At 30.3% G+C, this 19,121-nt stretch overlaps 1 protein-coding gene and 2 long non-coding RNA genes across 3 annotated transcripts; 2 read left to right on the forward strand and 1 right to left on the reverse strand.

The window, feature by feature from the left end:
• Positions 275 to 19,019, forward strand: LOC109345031. The gene is made up of 4 exons (XR_002107379.1): positions 275 to 294; positions 17,615 to 17,617; positions 18,587 to 18,595; positions 18,873 to 19,019. It is a non-coding gene; the product is annotated as an uncharacterized LOC109345031 (long non-coding RNA).
• LOC109345029 (polygalacturonase QRT3-like) lies at positions 3,542 to 6,242 on the forward strand. Its single transcript, XM_019583782.1, has 3 exons — positions 3,542 to 3,983; positions 4,242 to 4,478; positions 4,980 to 6,242. Exons 1-3 carry the CDS (start codon positions 3,765 to 3,767, stop codon positions 5,991 to 5,993), a joined length of 1,470 nt encoding a protein of 489 aa, XP_019439327.1. The 5' UTR covers positions 3,542 to 3,764; the 3' UTR covers positions 5,994 to 6,242.
• LOC109345030 lies at positions 14,081 to 15,517 on the reverse strand. Its single transcript, XR_002107378.1, has 2 exons — positions 14,574 to 15,517; positions 14,081 to 14,435 (listed from the first exon to the last, which is right to left on the reverse strand). It is a non-coding gene; the product is annotated as an uncharacterized LOC109345030 (long non-coding RNA).

The raw sequence follows: 19,121 nt of genomic DNA on the forward strand, positions 1-19,121 counted from the left end.
TATTGAGCGTGTAAAACATTAAAATATTTTTAAAAACTTGAAAAGCAAAAGATAATAAAGAATTTAATATATGTGTATTGTTGCTCTAAAGTTCTATATTAGGTCAATATCATTTATTGTTTATATATATTTCAGAAGAGAGAACAACAATAATAATAATAATAATAATAATAATAATAATAATAATGTTGTGCTAATTAATAACGTAAAAAAATTATCTATAATTTTTTGTTACTATTAAGAGTATTTCATTGGTTTATAAATCAAAACATTGATTAACAATATAAAAAATCTGTGTACAATTTTTTGATACTATCAAGAGTATTTTTTTAGTCTATTGTTAAAGAATTAATCTCTCTAGAGTGTGTGACTGCTCCTCCAATAAATGTATTTTCTATAAATCAAACCCTTAATATTTTGGTTTTTCTAGGATTTAATAAGACATTACATAACTAAATTAATATCTTGTTGATAATTTACGGGACAACTGGTGCATAAATATTAAATCCTAAAACATATTGAGTGGGAAGAGTGTATTAAACAGAAGCCAGAGGGTAGAACGGAGTAACACTCGTCTTAATGCCTTACACTTGTATGATCGAAGGGAAACATTTACAACGTTGTAATACATGTTGCTATCTTACGTCTTACCCTAAATAACTTGTTGCCTTAAAATTCTAAGGTGCCCAAAGCATGATCGCATAGTTTACAAGGATCCTCTAAATTTAAGGAAAGCAATCTTTACATGCTTTTTCTCTTAGCCATTTCACCTATATGACACACATCATGTTAACTCTTCTTTCAATGAATAAATACGTGTTGTCGTGTTCCATGACATCATCAACTGATGAGTGCCATATATATAAAAAATTGAACACCATGGGTGCCTTCTGATGCGTTTAAACCAACTTTTTGTTTTTGTCTTTTTCTTTAAAAGGAAAAAGGTTTGGGTGAAAGATTCTATTCATTAAAGTTAAACTCAGTATAAGAACTTAGAAACACAAGATTTTTAATAAGCGTATAGGTTTTTTCTGGTAGATAGTCCAGAGTAATCTTTATTACAGCCCATGAAGAGAGAGTGGATAATCTTCTACATCGAACACACACGTATATCATAAACAATATAAAAGCAAAAAAGTATGATACTTCTATATATTCTTTAAGTATAATACTATGATACTTTTATACTATAGATGATTCTTTTCCATGCCAACATACCATTTTCTTTTCTTTAACAGGTTATGTGAAAGACTTAAAAAAACCAAAGAATTAAGAAACACAATAGTTTTCTTTTACAAGTGTAGTCATTTTTATTATGCTAATAACTAAAGGATTTAATATTTGTCCTCTACAAAATCAAAGGACTTAATTAAAAGGTTTACAGTTTTAATAAATCGACCTTTTACCTTAATATTATTTACGAATATTCAAAGCTGGGAATTTGTATAAAAGCAATAAATAAAACGTTTTCGTGACATAACTTTCTAAATATCGTCCTAACTATTAGATAGTGAAAATTTTGAATATTTTTATATATTTCGAAGACACGTGTTTCATGTTTGTAGCTAGATATAATAAAATTCAAATTTCTTCTATGCATTATTGCATTAACTAATTAACATCCAACCTAGCAGTTTTCAATGATCCAACCTAGCAGATTTCAATGATTTGCTACCTTTGCTGTTCAATGTTGAATGATTTATACATGACACATCTGTTTCATGTTGCTAGAAAAACTTATATGATAAAATAGTAGAAGATTATAAGGATCCAAATGTTAATATTCTTATAAATATTTTCCATATCTTTCATATTTTTGTATATCTTTTATATTATGATATGAAATATCTTATCTAATGTGCAACTTTAAATTATGCTGATAATTTTGTATATATTCTTTGAATGAAAATACAATCAAACAAATTTCTTTCATTAACATAATGAGGGCACCAATTGAAAATTGTTTTATTATATTATTATTATATAATAGTTATGGTTAATTTTCACTCCTAATTTTTTTATTCTATTAACTACATAATATAAAAAACTTCTGACACTTGTCACCTCCTCCTCACTTTTAAAATATTCTATGTTATTACTAAGTTCCTTCTCACACCATATCCTTATTTTTTATACATTTATATTTTAATAATTTAATATTAATTAGTAATTACCCTCTATGTTCTGTAATGTTAAAAAGTAATAACCATTGAATATTAGATGAGATTGAAATCTTTTTTCACATTGAGACTATTTTCCCCCATTAATCTATCTATAATATTTAACGTTTACTATTACTCTAAGAATTAGAGTACTTTTTACCCCATCAAAACTTTGTGATACTTTCCCATTAAATTTTAATATCAAATGTTAGATTCTTTGGATTTTAATTTTTCCCTATTATCACTTTTAAATATTTTTTTAATAAAAAAGACTCATATAATATTACGATTTAATTGACCTATTTTCATTAAATAAAGACCATATTCGAAATTTTAAAAATAATTTCACTTTTTATAACTTCTAAAATATTTATTTTTAAAAAAAATCATATAGTATCATGTTTCAGATTTTTAGTTTCCTATTTTCATTAGAAAATTCAAATTAGAAATTGTCATTTACTTTCATTTTATGTGTTTGAACATGTAAATACACATGTAACACGTGTGTTCTTAATAATGTGAATGTACGAGTAACATAAATGTTTTAACTATGCAAATGCATAGACAACATGTGTTTTCTTAGTAATGCGAATAGACTGGTAACATTTTTGTTTTTTAACCATGTGAATGCACGGGTTACATGTGTGTTCTTAACAATACGAATGTATATGTAACATATATGTTTTTAATCATGCAAATGCACGAACAACATGTGTGTTCTTAACCATATGAGTACACATGTAATATGTATTCTTAATATGGAATGCACGAATAACTTTGATAGTTTTATGATATATTTACCTTAATCACCTAAATTTTTGTACTTGTATATGTTGTTTTTACTCTTACCATTTAAGTATTTATACAATTGTACTTATATATTTACCTAAATATGAATACTTATATATGCTATTTTTGTTTTCATTACCTAAGTAAACATTTACGTTTGTATTTTATTTTCCCCTCACTACCTAAAATCATCAACCACGGACAAACTTCTTCATCAATATTCATGAGACACCAATATAAAATTTGAGTATAATAAGTATGCACTTTCAGTGTAAAAATTTATACACTATTAATATATCATTTATCATTAATTTCTATTTTTTAAAAGAATTAATGATATCAATGATAATAAAATATGAATAATAAATAATATAATAATAATATATAAAATTCATACAATCGATACATACATATTTGTGTGGTGGCCCCCTCTAGCCTATAATTCCAAAGTGTGCAATTCCTTGACAGATCAAAATACCTTTTCTCACAATGTCAAACATGTAAATGTCCCTAAAGTAAGAAGTTGGTAAAAGCTTACGTTTCTGTCAGGTCATGGAAAATGAAAATCTTATAACAAAAAGGGTTACATAGCATGTAACACAAAACATAAATATCATAGTCAAAATGATGAGGGTGTCATATGAATGATCAACTATGAAAATATCCCTACAAATTTTATAATCAAATCTTAGTTAACCCTTCCTCTTTTCATGTCTCCATAGCCCCTCTCTTATTTAAATGGCCACACAACTATGATGCTAACCAGTTCCTCCTAACGTGAGTACCTCAAACCTCTCACAAATTGAACCAACTATGGCAAAAAGATCTCTATTATGGTCCTTGCTTCTAGGACTATTATCTTGTTTCATAGTTGTTGGCACTTATGGTGAGAACTTGCATCATTCTAGGACCATTTCTAGTGGCAACTATCATGAAGCAATGCATAGATTGAAGGCATTTAAAACCTCTCTAACAAGACATGAGTCCATAGCTTCAACACCATCTTATAGCCCTTCTCCTCTTCCATCTCAAGTAAGCATATGATCATTAGTTCATTACTATTCTTAGAAAAAAACATGAACATTACTTTCCTATCACAAATCATGTCCTGGTACACCAATGAAAACATACTATGTCAATTAAAAAATTAAGTATTCATTATTTTTTCTGTTTTTGCTTGAATGTCATTGGTCTGAGACATGGTTCAGGACAACAGATCATTCTTCCATTACTTTAGTGATATTTTTTTCTTGGAAAATATCAAACGTTTGATATTTTTTTGCCATGCAGGGTGTGAACAATCCGCATGTGTACCATGTAACAGCTTATGGAGCAGATCCAAGTGGTAATTCAGACAGCACAGAAGCACTTCTTGCAGCCATAGCAGATGCAACAAAGGGTCCTAGTGAAAGATATTTGTTGGAGGGTATCAATGATCTTGGAGGTGCACAAATCAATCTTGAGGGTGGAAATTACATGATTAGCCAACCACTAAAGTTACCAGTGGTTGGGGTAGGGAACCTAATGGTATTTATGCCTGCACAAACTTTTCTAGTTGATTATGTCATCCTGACCAATATAATATTTCTATGACAAATATAATCTGTGAAAATTATTAATTTATTAGTATACAATATGAAAAATATCTGACATGGTTTGCATATTCCTGATAATTTGACAATTGGCACATTTTGTTAGACTTTATGACAGGGAAAATGTACTTTTGGAGCTAGGTAGAGGTGGTCGTAGTTTAGTATAATTTAGTCATAATGTTGAAATGGTTGGTCTAACTACAAGAAGAAAATATACTATCTAGATTATAGAAAAATATATTCCTTCAATTGTTTCATCTTTTGTCACTATGTTTAGTTTATTTTTCTTTGCTAAAGTAAACTATATTTGGGCCACAAAGATAGAGTCAAGACAAACTGTATTTACCTTTCTTTTCTTAATCAATTTTAGCATCTAAAAGAATTCAAATATTACAGTATAGTTTGATTTTTGGTTTGTAATTTGATGAAAAAACAGATACATGGAGGAACCATAAGAGCCTCAAACAATTTTCCAGCAGATAGCTATATCATTGATTTGTCAAAATCTTCTAATAAGACCCCTTCACCATCCTACAATTTTGAGTACATAACTCTCAAGGACCTTTTGTTGGACTCAAACTTTAGGGGAGGAGGAATTTCAGTCATAAACTCACTCAGAATCAACATAGACAATTGTTACATTACACATTTCACCACCAATGGAATTTTAGTCCAAAGTGGTCATGAAACCTACATCAGAAACTCATTCCTTGGCCAGCACATCACGGCCGGCGGGGATAAAAACGAAAGGAACTTCTCTGGCACAGCAATAAACCTTCAGGGCAACGATAACGCTGTCACGGATGTTGTAATTTTCTCGGCTGCTGTCGGAATAATGGTGACCGGTCAGGCCAACACATTTTCTGGTGTGCATTGTTACAATAAGGCCACTGGCTTTGGAGGTACTGGTATATATTTGAAACTACCCGGTTTAACTCAAACTAGGATAGTGAATTCTTACATGGATTATACTAGTATTGTTGCTGAAGACCCTGTTCAACTTCATATCTCTAGCAGTTTCTTCCTTGGTGATGCAAATATTGTCCTAAAATCTATGAATGGTGTTGTAAATGGTGTCAGCATTGTTGATAACATGTTCTCGGGCAAAAATAGTGGCGTTGAAATTGTTCATTTGGACCAATCAAATAGTCCTTTCCATCAAGTTGATCAAGTTTTTGTTGACAGGAACATTGCTAGAGGGATGAAATTAAAGACAACAACTGCTAAAATGTCTATGCAAGGGAATGGAACATCATGGTCTTTTGATTTTAACAACATTCTGCTTTTTCCTAACCTTATTAAAAATGTTCAGTACTCATTAGGCTCCACATGCTGCACCTTCCCAAATCATGCTTTGAGGAATGTTTCGGAAAATCGAGTTGTGATCGAAACAAAGGAAGCAGTAAATGCAGACGTTTTTGTTATGGTGGATCAAAGTGTAGCAAGTTGAAGTAGCTGGTTACCAAAAAATGTTTGGTCTGTTAGTCCTGAATGAAGAGGAATTGTGCATACCTTGGTTGTTAAGTCTTCCTTGCTTAATTTGGACAACTTAGATAACCATACAAAACATTATTATAAAGTATATGAATTAGAAAGATTGAACAACATATTATATTGTAAGTGGTTGATAGAAGATACTTTTTCCAACAGTTTAGGTCATAAACTAGACCTAGACTGAATCAACTTGAAAATTTCTGCTGTTAATGTGCAATTCTTATCCCATCTTCTGATTTTCCTTGTGCTTTATTAATACTGTTCTTTGCTTAGATTTTTTTTTGAGAGACTTGTAATATAAGAATTTCAGGTAAATAAGTTTCCAGTTAAGAAAAGATTAACCAATCCACAATACATAGTTTATTTAATTGATGTTTGATTAATCGTTAAGCTGTCTTTACAATTGATTAATCACTATTAATGTTTATTACCAAATTTTGGATCGTTCCGAGTCAGTTTTTAGCAGCTATTGCTACTGCTATTTCTAATATTCCCAAAACCTTGAGTTTATCAATTATTTTGGACAAATACATCTACAATTGCATTTAAGGATGAGCGTGTTGGATAAGACTTGGGTCATTGTTTTGAATCTAGACCTAAACCTGAAGCTAATTTAGTCTTAAATATTGATTGAGTTAGTCTTTGAACCCGACCCTAAACTCGATTAAATATAATATAATACATACTCATTTTAAATAAAGTCTTTCCGATGTTACTTACTTATTACTATGAATACGTAATTTGACATATAAATTATATATTTATATAATATAAAAAATTAGAAAATCAATAAAATTTTCGACCGATAGGTGATGAATAAGTGACAATAAGACGAATCAAATTATACTTATTCTCTACCCGACCCTAAATATTGATGGAAATAATTTTTGAACTCGAAAACATGTCCTATACCAATCTTATTTAGACCCAATCATAACTAGCCATATAGAGTGAACCCGTGGGGTTTGCAATCATAGTGTGGTGTCACCTACTCCAAAAACTTTGATATTTTTGATATTTGTAATTGGGTACATATTTGCTGTCTCACTTCTTTGTGTCACTTCAAGTGTCTGAAAATATGATTGGTCAAATAAATATTTAATAATTGCAATTTTAACTGAAATATTTTTTCTCAACCAATTAGAGTACATAAAGTGATACAAAAAGTGAGATAACAAATGTGATCCCTTTGTAATCGGTGGAGACACCAATTTAAAACCTAGCTTTCAACTGGTTTTCAGCTCTAACTGCTTGAAGTTAACATATCTAAAGTTGCCCACTAAAATATGAAAATTTTGTTGTCTAGATATGACTAGCTTTTCAAAATAGAACTTAGCTGTGTCCATTTTTTTCAGGAGTTACAAGTCGTTAATCAGTCAAAACTCATGTGGTAACTTACACAAGTGCTTTTCTTTCACGTCATCATCATTGTTATGGAATTTAATTTTCAGAACCACCTTCCAGAAGTAATAATACTAGAGTGGATAATATTTGACTAGCCAAATTTAATTATGTTAAGGGCCACAACTTGTACATGGGTGTAGTTGAAGAGGTTAGTTGATGAGGTAGAAGGGTGAATAAAGAGTCATTTGTGATTTGTGTAACAAACCAACCTTGATATATAGTTCATTGGGTATGTTATTTCAAACTATATTTTGAGACAATAAAAGTATACTATGTAAATTATAAAAATATTTATTATTTTTCTTTTTTTTATTCAATTTCATTAGTCTATAATATAATTTGAAACACAACTTAGAATAACAGATCTTTGTGAACTCTCCACCCCTGCATTTACTAAATATCTCATACATTAAACTTGATATTTTTTGTAGTACTTTATTTTTTCTACAAAAGCCTTCAGCAATTCAAATGTATGACATAGGATTTTATTAGATACTCTATGACCATATTTCTCTAAGGTCTTGTTTCGATCGTGGAAGTTTCCCTTTACCTGAAATAAATTATTGATGGAGTAATTAAGTTTAGTGCGTAATAATAAGTAAATTTATAGATTTTGTTTTTGTTGGTACTACTAAAAATATTTCTTCACCTGACAATGAATTAATCGTTTTAGGATTTGTGACTACCTCTTCCAACAACATCAAGTGTTGTTCCTCGGAATTTATGGATCCATAACAATTGAAAGTAGATGTTGTATATAGTTAAAAAATTCTAATCACAATTTCACAAGCACCAGCGGTATGAAATTGCTAGTTTAACTCATCTTTGCTATTTTTTTCTGACATTCTTGGGTTGGCTGTTTTGCTTTGTTAGACGGTAATGTTATATTCAAGAATACTTAACTTTGAAGTATAAAATCAAGTTTACTTTTCAACAGAAAGTTATCCTTAAGTAGTGATTTTACCTTGTAACCAAAGAAAGTAGTGGCTTTACCTTATAACAAAAAAAAATAGTGACTTCACTTTAATAGCAAAGTAGTTGAAAATTTAACAACTACTTACTTTAGCAAAAAAGTGTATTAATTGAATTTCATCCACAAACTACTAATAAGTTACATTTTAGTTGCATCCATTTTAAATAAGAGGAAAATATGTACGCCCTGACGGTGTATAGTTTTTATACATTATAAAAGCACCATTTATTATTCATATTTAAAATGATTGATATTTCAAAAATAATTCAAACGAATGATAAATAATGCAATATTTATATATAATTTTTTACATTAACAATACATAGATATTATAATATCTAGATAACTACATAGGTTTGCATACCATTTTTTTTTGCCTCTCATTCATTTGGGGTTTGTCTATGTGGATCTTTAATATTACATTTTTCCTCACTTGGATTTTGGCCACGGTGGCTAACATATTTGCCCTTTATTTATAACTCAATTCTAATATACTGTATATTTCTGAATTTTGAGTTTTAGTTAATGATATTAGATATAAAGTTAATAAATTTATTATTAAGAAAAATATGTTAAACTTTCTCAAATTTTATGTCTTCTATAAGTAATTAGATGAATTATTTTTTCTTCTTAATCACCCTTAAAATTTAATTGTTTGTAAAATTAGTTCATTTATAGAGATAAAATGATACATTAATAACAATAAAAAAATTTACACATCAACTTTTTAATTTTGGGCTGTCGTATCATTTTTATTTAATTTTATTTTTTTATATACCAATATCATTTTTTAAATCTAAATCCACTCATCATTTTGTTCTCAATCAATTTTTTAGGAGGATTTATTTGGACCATCAACCCTAGCTAACATGTATTGTTATAGTAGTAGTCCAATTGCTACTATTGTAAGTGTTATGTGAATGATTTTCTTGTTAGCCTATTAGTAATTTAATATCATTTTTATGTTGGAACCAATTTCAACAAATAATTAAGATTTATAGAATAATTAAGAATAAAAAATAATTCATAGTGATAAAGTTTATAGTGGTTGCATTGTATATATTTTTCCATTATTATTTACAAATTTTCTATCTTCAATTGAATAGGTAATATGGCCTCACATCGCCTAATTAAATGGGTTATGTTTGGTGACATAGATATGATTTACTTGGATTATTGTGTTTTAGATATACTTTTATAGAAAATGATTAAATATGATATATTATAATTTTAATGATTGAAGAATATAACTTATTTTCTGATATGTGGAGATACTTTATTCCATTTTATCTTTCATATAATTCAGTTTCCTACTTAATAATATTTCAAGTTCCTTTTCAAACAAAAAAACTTAAATATTAGATATAAACATTATATTGGAAAAGAAACTAGAACACGGTTAAGCGTAGATAAAAAGAAGGTTATGAAAAACCGAGGTTGAGGAAATCAATTAATTTAACATCCCCTCAAGTTGGGCGATGGATATCATAAATACCCAACTTGGAAATGAAATTCTGAAAAACAATGGCTGGTAAAGGCTTTGTAAAAGGATATACTAGTTGTAAAGATGGTGGAACAAGAAGCAGAAGAACCAACTTTTGTTGAATATTTTCTCTGACTACATGACAATCAATCTCGATATGCTTTGTGCGTTCATGAAAACTCGAATTATGAGCTAAGTATATGGCTAATTTATTGTCACAATATAGAGGAATTGGAGCAGCGGTAGGAATGTGAAGATCACCTAACAAGTATTTTAACCATTGAAATTCACAAACTAAGCTGCCCATGGCTCTATATTCAGCTTCTGATGAAGATATGCTTACTATATTTTGCTTCTTTGTCTTATAAGAAATCAGAGTAGGGCCTATGAAAATGCAGAATCATGTAATAGATTTTATTGAGTCTAGACAACAAGCCCAATCAGAATCAGAGAATGCAGAAAAATGCATAGGAAAAGTGGCTGAGAAGAAAAGTCCTTGTGTAGGAGAACTTTTGAGATAATGCAAGACCCTTAGTGCATCTTTCTAGTGAGAGTCAAGAGGATTAACCATGAAAGACTTAATTGTTGGACTGTATAGAAGATATATGGTCTTGAAATTATCAGGTATATAAGTCTTCCAACCAATCTTCTATATGAGGAAGCATCTTGAAGAGGAGTAGCTTTGTTGAGTTGTAATTTGACAATTGGATCAAAAGGAGTGGCATCAGGTTTTGCTGCTAAGGCTTCCCAAGTTTTTTATTTTAAAAGATTTATCCAAAATAGTTTTTACATGGTTGATTTCAGTCATGTTATTTCAAGTCAAAGCCATGTCATCAACATAGACCAGAATGGTGGTAAAAGAGGTTAAAGTTTGCTTAGTAAATAAGACCTAGTCAACATTAGAATGGGTGTAGCCTAGTGAAACAAGTTTAGAAAATAGGATGGTATGCCACTCACGACTAGTTTGTTTGAGGCCATATAAGGACTTGTTTAACTTGCATAAAAGACTTGAGTGATGTGTTATAAGGCCTAGTGGTGGGGTCATGTAAACCTCTTCATGTAACTCACCATAAAGAAAAGCATTATTAACATCTAGTTATTCTAAGAACAAAGAATTGCAAGATGATAAGGCAAGAACAAGACGAATTGTGGTACTTTTCACAACTAGTGAGAATGTTTCAAAAAAGTCTACCCCTCCAAGGTTACCTTGGTTGAAGTGATGGAATTCTTCTTGGAGCTATGCAATGCTGAAAATGTCTCATTGAGAGAATCTGTCCTTCAAATTCCTAAGCTTCTGCTGCTGAGTTGATCCATAGGATGGACTTCACGATGGACTCGTCTATGGAATGTTGGATCCACGTGAGGACCATATTCTAATAGAAGGCAATGTGGGACTTCATATAATAACATATTTCAAACATCTCAACAATCTCAACCTTGATTGAAGGAGACAAATATCTCACTCCTTAGGAAATCTACACAATAATCTTCACCTTAGCAAATATATGACTTCACTTTGCTCAATTCCTAATTCTCTTTTTAACAACTCCTCCACATAAGAGTCTGCTCCCCTACAATATAAACCTTTTGAATATCATTGATGATTTTACCAAGAGCCTAGCTCTCTAAACTTGTAGTGCAGCTTCTCGTACCGCCATCAAATGGAACACGCTGCCAAGCCACCTATTGCTAGGAAGTATTTTGATACATTGCAGCCTCTACACAAAAGTTCACCAACAACCGCTTTCTTCAATACTTAGTCAAAAGAACTATCATACTCCACCATAAGGAGTATACCCACAACACATACATTGCCTCAATGCTAAATAATGTATGTGTCACATCCTTGCATCCAAGCCAATGCACATGTCACACCATGCATCTCTACCAATGCTCGTGTTACAACTTGCATCAAAGTCAGTGTCCATGTTACACTCTACATCAAAGTCAGTCAACACCTCTCTGCTTTTGTGGATCCACTAACAAATAATATCCTTCACTATAACATCCCAGACACACCATCAGGATATTCTGCTTCTCATCTTAAATGAGATCATTCTCTCAACATCTAGAGAGATATCGTCATCACCTATCTCACGGCCTAACTCACTACATGAGCCATTATCTTCACCTTAATCCTAATCCTATACATCAACTTCTGGATTTCTGGATCAACATATATCGCCCTCACTATAGTTTCGTCATGTTTTCTTCTCCTTCAACTCATCTACTTTATCCATATGCAGTACCTTTGACACACATTGTCTAGCCATCACGCCTTCACCCTCTTTAACCATTATCTGGTGCCTAGGTTAATAGTCATCTACCAATTGGCTCTGATACAAATTGTTGATACATTAGAAGCGATCGTTGCGCAGCATTAGCCACAAGCAGTCAAATAAAGTGTATAGAATAAATAGAAGAGAAGAAACAAAAGATTTTGGTAACGGAGTTCGGCCAATTTTGCCTACATCTTTGTGAGCCTTGAGCGACTACCAATATATTATTAGAGAATAAGGATTACAAGTCCTAGCACACCCATGGGCCCAAGTGCCCATGGTGTGTTTCTATTTGGTGCTTTTATCTCACTACACCATAATAGCAAAACAACAGCGCTTAAAATTGTCATTTAACAATGCTTTTGAGGCGCTTTCTTGTGAATGCAGTAGTACATAAAGTTATATTCAACATTGTTTATTGAAGCACTGTAGAAAGTAGACATTTAACAGCGCTCACTGAAGCAAGTGTTGTTAAATGTCTACTTTTTAAATAAAACAATATCTCTCTCAGACATTATATCAAACACATAACAAACATGTCCAACTCTACCACATTTACAATAGATTTGTTAAATCGCGAACGACTTCAATTACATTCAACTTTAACATATTTCAATACTATAAAATAACATATTAGTAATGAGATCTTACACAAATTGTTCATTCTTTCTCCTCCAATGTGCAAGTCCTTATAGAGTGTTCATGTGTTCCTCAATGATTAATGCTAGCTGCAAATACAAATAAAAAATGTCATCTCTAAACAAATTGCAAAAGTTATGAAAAAAATACAAAATTAGCAGCAATTGATAAAGAATATTTACCATTACACTCAAACCTTATGTTCTAAACCAGTGAACCATCGCCAAAACCCTATAATATCATAGTTGTATAACTTCACAACAAATAAAGACTTGTTATTTATGGTGTAAATACAAACATCAAGACTGAATCAAAAAGAAATAAATGAGCTAAAATAAGATAACGATTTACCTTATGCGTGAAGAGAAAAACCAAAAACCGATAACTTGTTTGAAGAGAGAAACTAAAAACAAAAGAGAAAAAAATGTCATGGAAAAGAAGAAAAGTAAAAGAAATAATAAACTGATTGATATATGTATTATTGTATGTGAGGTTTTTTTTTAATTTGAAAAAATTCCCGCTCATTAAAGGTGTTATCTTTAACAGCGCTTTCTTCAATAAGTGATGTTAAATGTGTTATCTTTAACAATGTTTGTTTAAGCAAGCGTTGTTAAATGTGTTATCTTTAACGGCGCTTATTGAAGAATTATTGTTAAATATATGAAATATTGTCTTTAAGAGCGCTTTCTTCAATAAGTGTTGTTAAAGATAACACATATTTAACAATGCTTATTGAAGAAGTGTTGTTAAATATATGAAGTATGATCTTTAACAACATTTTCTTCAATAAGCATTGTTAAAGATAACACCTTTAACAATGTTTTTTTCAATAGCCACTATTAATTCTTTTTCGCCTTATATTTAACACCATTCAACACATAAACGTCGTTAAATGTGCGTTGTTAAATGTCAATTCTAGCATAGTGTCTAGTGCACGTTACAACAAGGGACTTGAGTGCAATATATAACATTGATTCATACTCTATATCTAATAGAAGACAATGTTAGACTTCATATAATAACATATTTCAAACATTCCCAACATTTATCGTAAACAATGGTTTTTCTAACTATGGTAGTCTAAGGCATTGCCTTTTGTTTAGGCAACGATTTTTTGACATACGGCAACAGTGGAAAAAACTGTTGCCTTTATAATTGACATAGGCATCAATTTATTTACTTTACAAATACCACAATTTTTTATCGTGACCATTATAGACAACACTAAAAACCATTGCCTATAATAGTTTATGGAGAACACTTATAAAACCATTTCCGTTGTTTCCATTAATAAATAAAGTAAAATAAACTAAATGGAGAAACAAACAAACTAAAAGCAAAGATCACACTGATCTTAATTATAACAAGAAAAGGTAGCTAAGATACAATCATCTTGTTAACTCTATCAATCTTATTCCCTTCATTGAGTCTAAGTTTTCCTAACATCACTTGCAATTCCTTTGAACATATATAACCATCACCATTTTCATCAAATACTTTGAACTCTTCATGCAGGTCTGATTCTTCGTCATTTTCCTCTACCTCTCTAAATCCAAAGTATGTATCCCCTAAAGACTCCTAAAGTGCTATATAATCCAAAGTAAATTAGACCTTCATTACCTGACACAATATCAATACAAGATTTATATGTGCCAAAAATTCTCCTGTATATAAGGAACACAACTAATTATAAGGACTAAAACAAAATTTGGTTAAACTTTGATATAATAATGATAACGGAAGTGAAAATAAAAGTACCTCTTGAAAAAGAGCAAGATGAGTGAGGTTTTCACCAAGCACGTATACAGTAACAAAAATAGCAACTGATTTTCTCTGGAATCCTATCCATAGGTACAGAAATTGACACCCCACCAAGACTATAACCCACAATAATCACCTTTTTCTCCATTGAACCAATCTCTTACACTTGCTTTGGAGTGATACTAGAAGCAGCCAAGTCAAAAGTTGTAACATTGTGATTAGTAGATTTCAACATAGTATCAACCTTATACCAGCACCATGGACCATTGCTTCCTCCATGAATCACCACAAAGTGTTAACCATTTCAATATATGCATTATAATGAACTGTTGCCTATAATTGGCAGGGAAATAAAAATGAACAAAGAGACATAAAGGTTAGAATAATAGCTTTTTATTTATCAAATATTGGAATAAGAAAGAATGTGGGAAGAAAATATGAAGATAGGAAAAGAATCATTTTCTTCTAATTACACAAGATAAACATAGTCACAGAGCATGCAATCATAACTACGCTTCAAAAAATATACCAGTAATGAGCATCATTGTATTTTCATTCTCAGTCATTAATCCATACTTTGACAAGCTAGTAATTCCAAACAGCATAAAGACAACATATATAGAAAATTTTAAGCAAACATGCATCAGTAGATACTATGTACCTTTACTTAATAGTACAAAGAGAACTCTGTTTAACTGAGCTTCATACATTTATTATTTGATAGTGGAAGAAATATGGTAGTTTCGGAAATGAAAGTGGTAATAAGGGAGGAACATGAGATGTTTAATAAGTAACATTTACAAAATTTTAAGTTCATAAAATACAAAAGAGCTGGCATAATATAAAATACATACAATAAAATTACTCATTCAAAAAAGCATAACTTTTTGTTCCCAATTCGAGTTCAGAAAATTGAAGGCTAAAGGCAAGTCCAAAGGAAAATGTTCCATGAACGCATAAAACAACTTTAGAATCTTTAACACAAAATCCTTTCCATATAGAGTTAGAGACTAAAGTTGTCTAGGAATATATCAAGTAAATATATAACTATTGTATTCATAATTAGAATCATCATTACCAATGCATCATAATACAACATATTCACAAACCCTAATCAAAATCTCCTTAATTAAAACTAAAAAAGAGAGAGATGAACGAAGTTGAGAGAGTCATTTGTTTGATGACAATCACTAATTACGAAAACGTATCCCAAATTTGAAACTCTAGAATCAAAGAATTGAATATATACATAATCAATTGAGGAAAGTTACCTTGATGACAAGGTAGACAAGGATTGCCACGACCTTGGTGTTGCGAGGTAGACAACAGCAAGATATGCAATCATGGTGTTGCTAGATCCTAGGGTTTTGAGAGAGGGGGTGAAAGAGAAAGTGGACTCTTCATTCTTCAATATCAACTATGTATACTGATTTTGTTATGTGAGCCTTTTTAAAAAAAAAAAAAAAAGATAGGAGAAAGATTTTACATAAACTATAAGGTTGGGTCAAAATATCTGTGGTGGAATATAATGAGAACGATTTTAAACAGTGGTCTAACAACTGACAAGGATCACATGCATCCAATTGTATTGTGTCTCACTCCTTATCTCAAACCTATTATATTTTATTATATGAATAAAAGAAAACATTTAAAACAAAAAAATCTCATTTTGATTGGCTTGAGATATGAAAATGAACATCATTCGGGACTAGTATACCTAAAGACGGTGATTTTAAAATCGTTGACAACATTGACATTATCATAGGTCAAAATTGGGTTACCTAGCTTTTCTAGGAGAACATTTTGTTATTTTTCTAGCCCTACTCTAGTTTGAATGAAAAAAAATGAACTGAAAGTGGATTGAAGTTGCAAAAGTGGAATGGTTGGTCTTCATCATGAACATGAATTTCTACAGGTTGGGTAAGATGAATATGGCGTGTGCAGATTACACTAAGATAGAGTAAAAAATAGCTTACATTTTCAAGGGCAAACCTCATGGTGGACCTTAACTTGATGGAAAGGAATAGTTTTTCCCTCTTCTATGTCGACCTTAACTCGATAACATCATACTTATGTGAGATTGAGAAAAAAATGATCCATCTATTTCTGGTTTTTGCTCATCTAGTTTGTGTAACATGAAATGATCATTCTAGTTCTCCTGCATTAGAAAAAGAATCATTATGATGACCCTTAAAATTGCAAAATTTTTCCATTCTAGTTCTGGTGTGTTGCGCCTTAGTTTTGAGTCGATATTGGTTACGCGATTTATTTAGAGTTGCCAATATTTTTTTTATGGGTTAAAACGTAGAAAATTCTATTTAAGCCCATTTTCAAAAGAGAATAAAGTATTCTCATACTAGGAGATAACTTATCTCCTCTAGTTAGTAAAAGTATGATATGTGTATTATTTTGTTTAGTTTTAAAAATATTTTTATAGAAAATGGTTAAATATGACACATGTCATGATTGTGGTGGTCAGAGAAGATAACTTGCCTCCGTTTTTCAAATGCCTTTATCCTTAAAATTGAAAAATGGATTTGAGAGTCGATTACAAACTATGAAGGATATTAGCACCCATTCGAATCAGTCAAGACAATACCTTTATTAATAGTATAGATACAATTATACCTTCAAATTGTTTAATAAAGTATCAAGACTATATATCACCATGAGCAATAAAGTATCAAGACTACATAGTTATATGTATAAAAGTATTTATTTGTTGGGATTATTACTTTTTAGGAGTAGAAACGACATAACACTTCTCTCTAAAAGATGATTCAACGGAAATATGATTCGAGATTATTTAAAAGACTTTCTTCAACTCATCATTTGGACAGTTGTATTACACCGCTTCTGAACCTAAAAACTAATAATCCCAACAAACAAATATTTTTCTACCATACCCTATTATCCATTGGGACACGTATGATTAAGATTAATATATTGTAAGATGCAAAAATGAAAATAAGCCTTTTCTTCTAAAAATAAATAAATAAATAAACAATTTTAAGAAATAACTTCATTCCAGCTATTAGTAAGTGTATTATCTAGAAGTGAAGAACGTGATATTAATATCTTTCTCAGTTCGTAATTGACTATTGAATCTAGATTTTAAATTTAAGGATAAGTGAATTTTAAAAGTGAGCTTGAATAGAGTTTTATAAGTACCAAACCACAAAAAATGTACCAAAGACTCCAAATAAGTTATGTAACTAGTGTTCGATCGAAAATTGGGGTACAAAAATTGACGACTTCATTGAGGATTTTTTTCCTAAGAGAGTTAGGTCTATAGTTGTTAATTTCATAGACTTACATACTATGTTTAAAAAAGTATATTTATGTGTTATTACTTTTCGCTTCAATTAATTGTTTGTACATACTTATTCATCATCCTTTTTTGCAGCTTTCGAGACTGATATTTATTTTACTTAATAAAGGTTTGTATGCTTTCCATCATATTAGCACTAAATACTTGAGTTATAGCACATACATATGCTCTGAACTGAAGTATTATAGATAATGATTCAAATAAGAGGGACATTTGTTTTGCCTCTAATTAGCCTAGTATCATATTTGGTATTGGGATGGACCATCCAAATTATTCTCGTGAGTTATTAGTCACTTGAGGAGTTGATCTCTTCTTATTTGCTAATATGATAGTGAGATCAAAGATAGGACATATAGATGAGGTGTGGTTAATAGTAAAATTTGTTCTTAAATATGTAAGATATCAAAATATTCATTATAATTTTATGCATACATCCTTAAATGCCACATTCTTATAAAATATTATAAAAAAATTATTATTTTTTAAATTCATAAAATCTCGTTTTTTAAAAGTGTTTCTTAAAAAAAAATTAAAAAGTACTTTTTAAATTTGATTTTCTTTAAATATGATTTTTTTTAAAAGTGATTTTCTATTTAATTTTTTTTAAGTTGTTTGTTTAAATAATGTTTTTTTAACGGTGATCTTAAAAGAAATACTTTATTGAAATAGTGGCTCTTAGTAAAAACAAGTTTTCCTAAAGTATTACTAGATATAATTAAAAAAATCAAATTGATTGAATATCCATTAATTCATATGGATTCATGAATGGATTTAAATGCATATTAAGTTTGGATATGGATAAATTAAGTAATCTAAAATAGGTTTTAATGTATCAATAGATGTCTTCCCATTCATCCATTATGTAACAAATCCAAATCCATGAAATTCATTCATTTGTCATCTTTATCTACAATGGGTAGAGAGGGTCTGTTGTATTCTTCGGTTTCTAATTCACTCTTGACCAGTGTTATTAAACTCGGACCGGTCATCGACTCGGTCAGACTATCGGGTTAATGAGTCACTGGTCGGACCGGTGAGTCATTGGTTGAACCGGTTGACTCGGTTTTCATCAATAAATTTCAAATAATATTAATACCTAATATAATATTGTAAAGAATATTTGTCATAAGAATACCTAATATACTATTGTATGCTACTATTCAATAATTCTAAAATTAGGGTATTAGTTATAGCCCAAAACGACGTCGTTTTGG

Source organism: Lupinus angustifolius, chromosome LG04, assembly GCF_001865875.1.
Source record: "Lupinus angustifolius cultivar Tanjil chromosome LG04, LupAngTanjil_v1.0, whole genome shotgun sequence".
In the NCBI taxonomy this organism is placed as follows: Eukaryota; Viridiplantae; Streptophyta; class Magnoliopsida; order Fabales; family Fabaceae; genus Lupinus; species Lupinus angustifolius.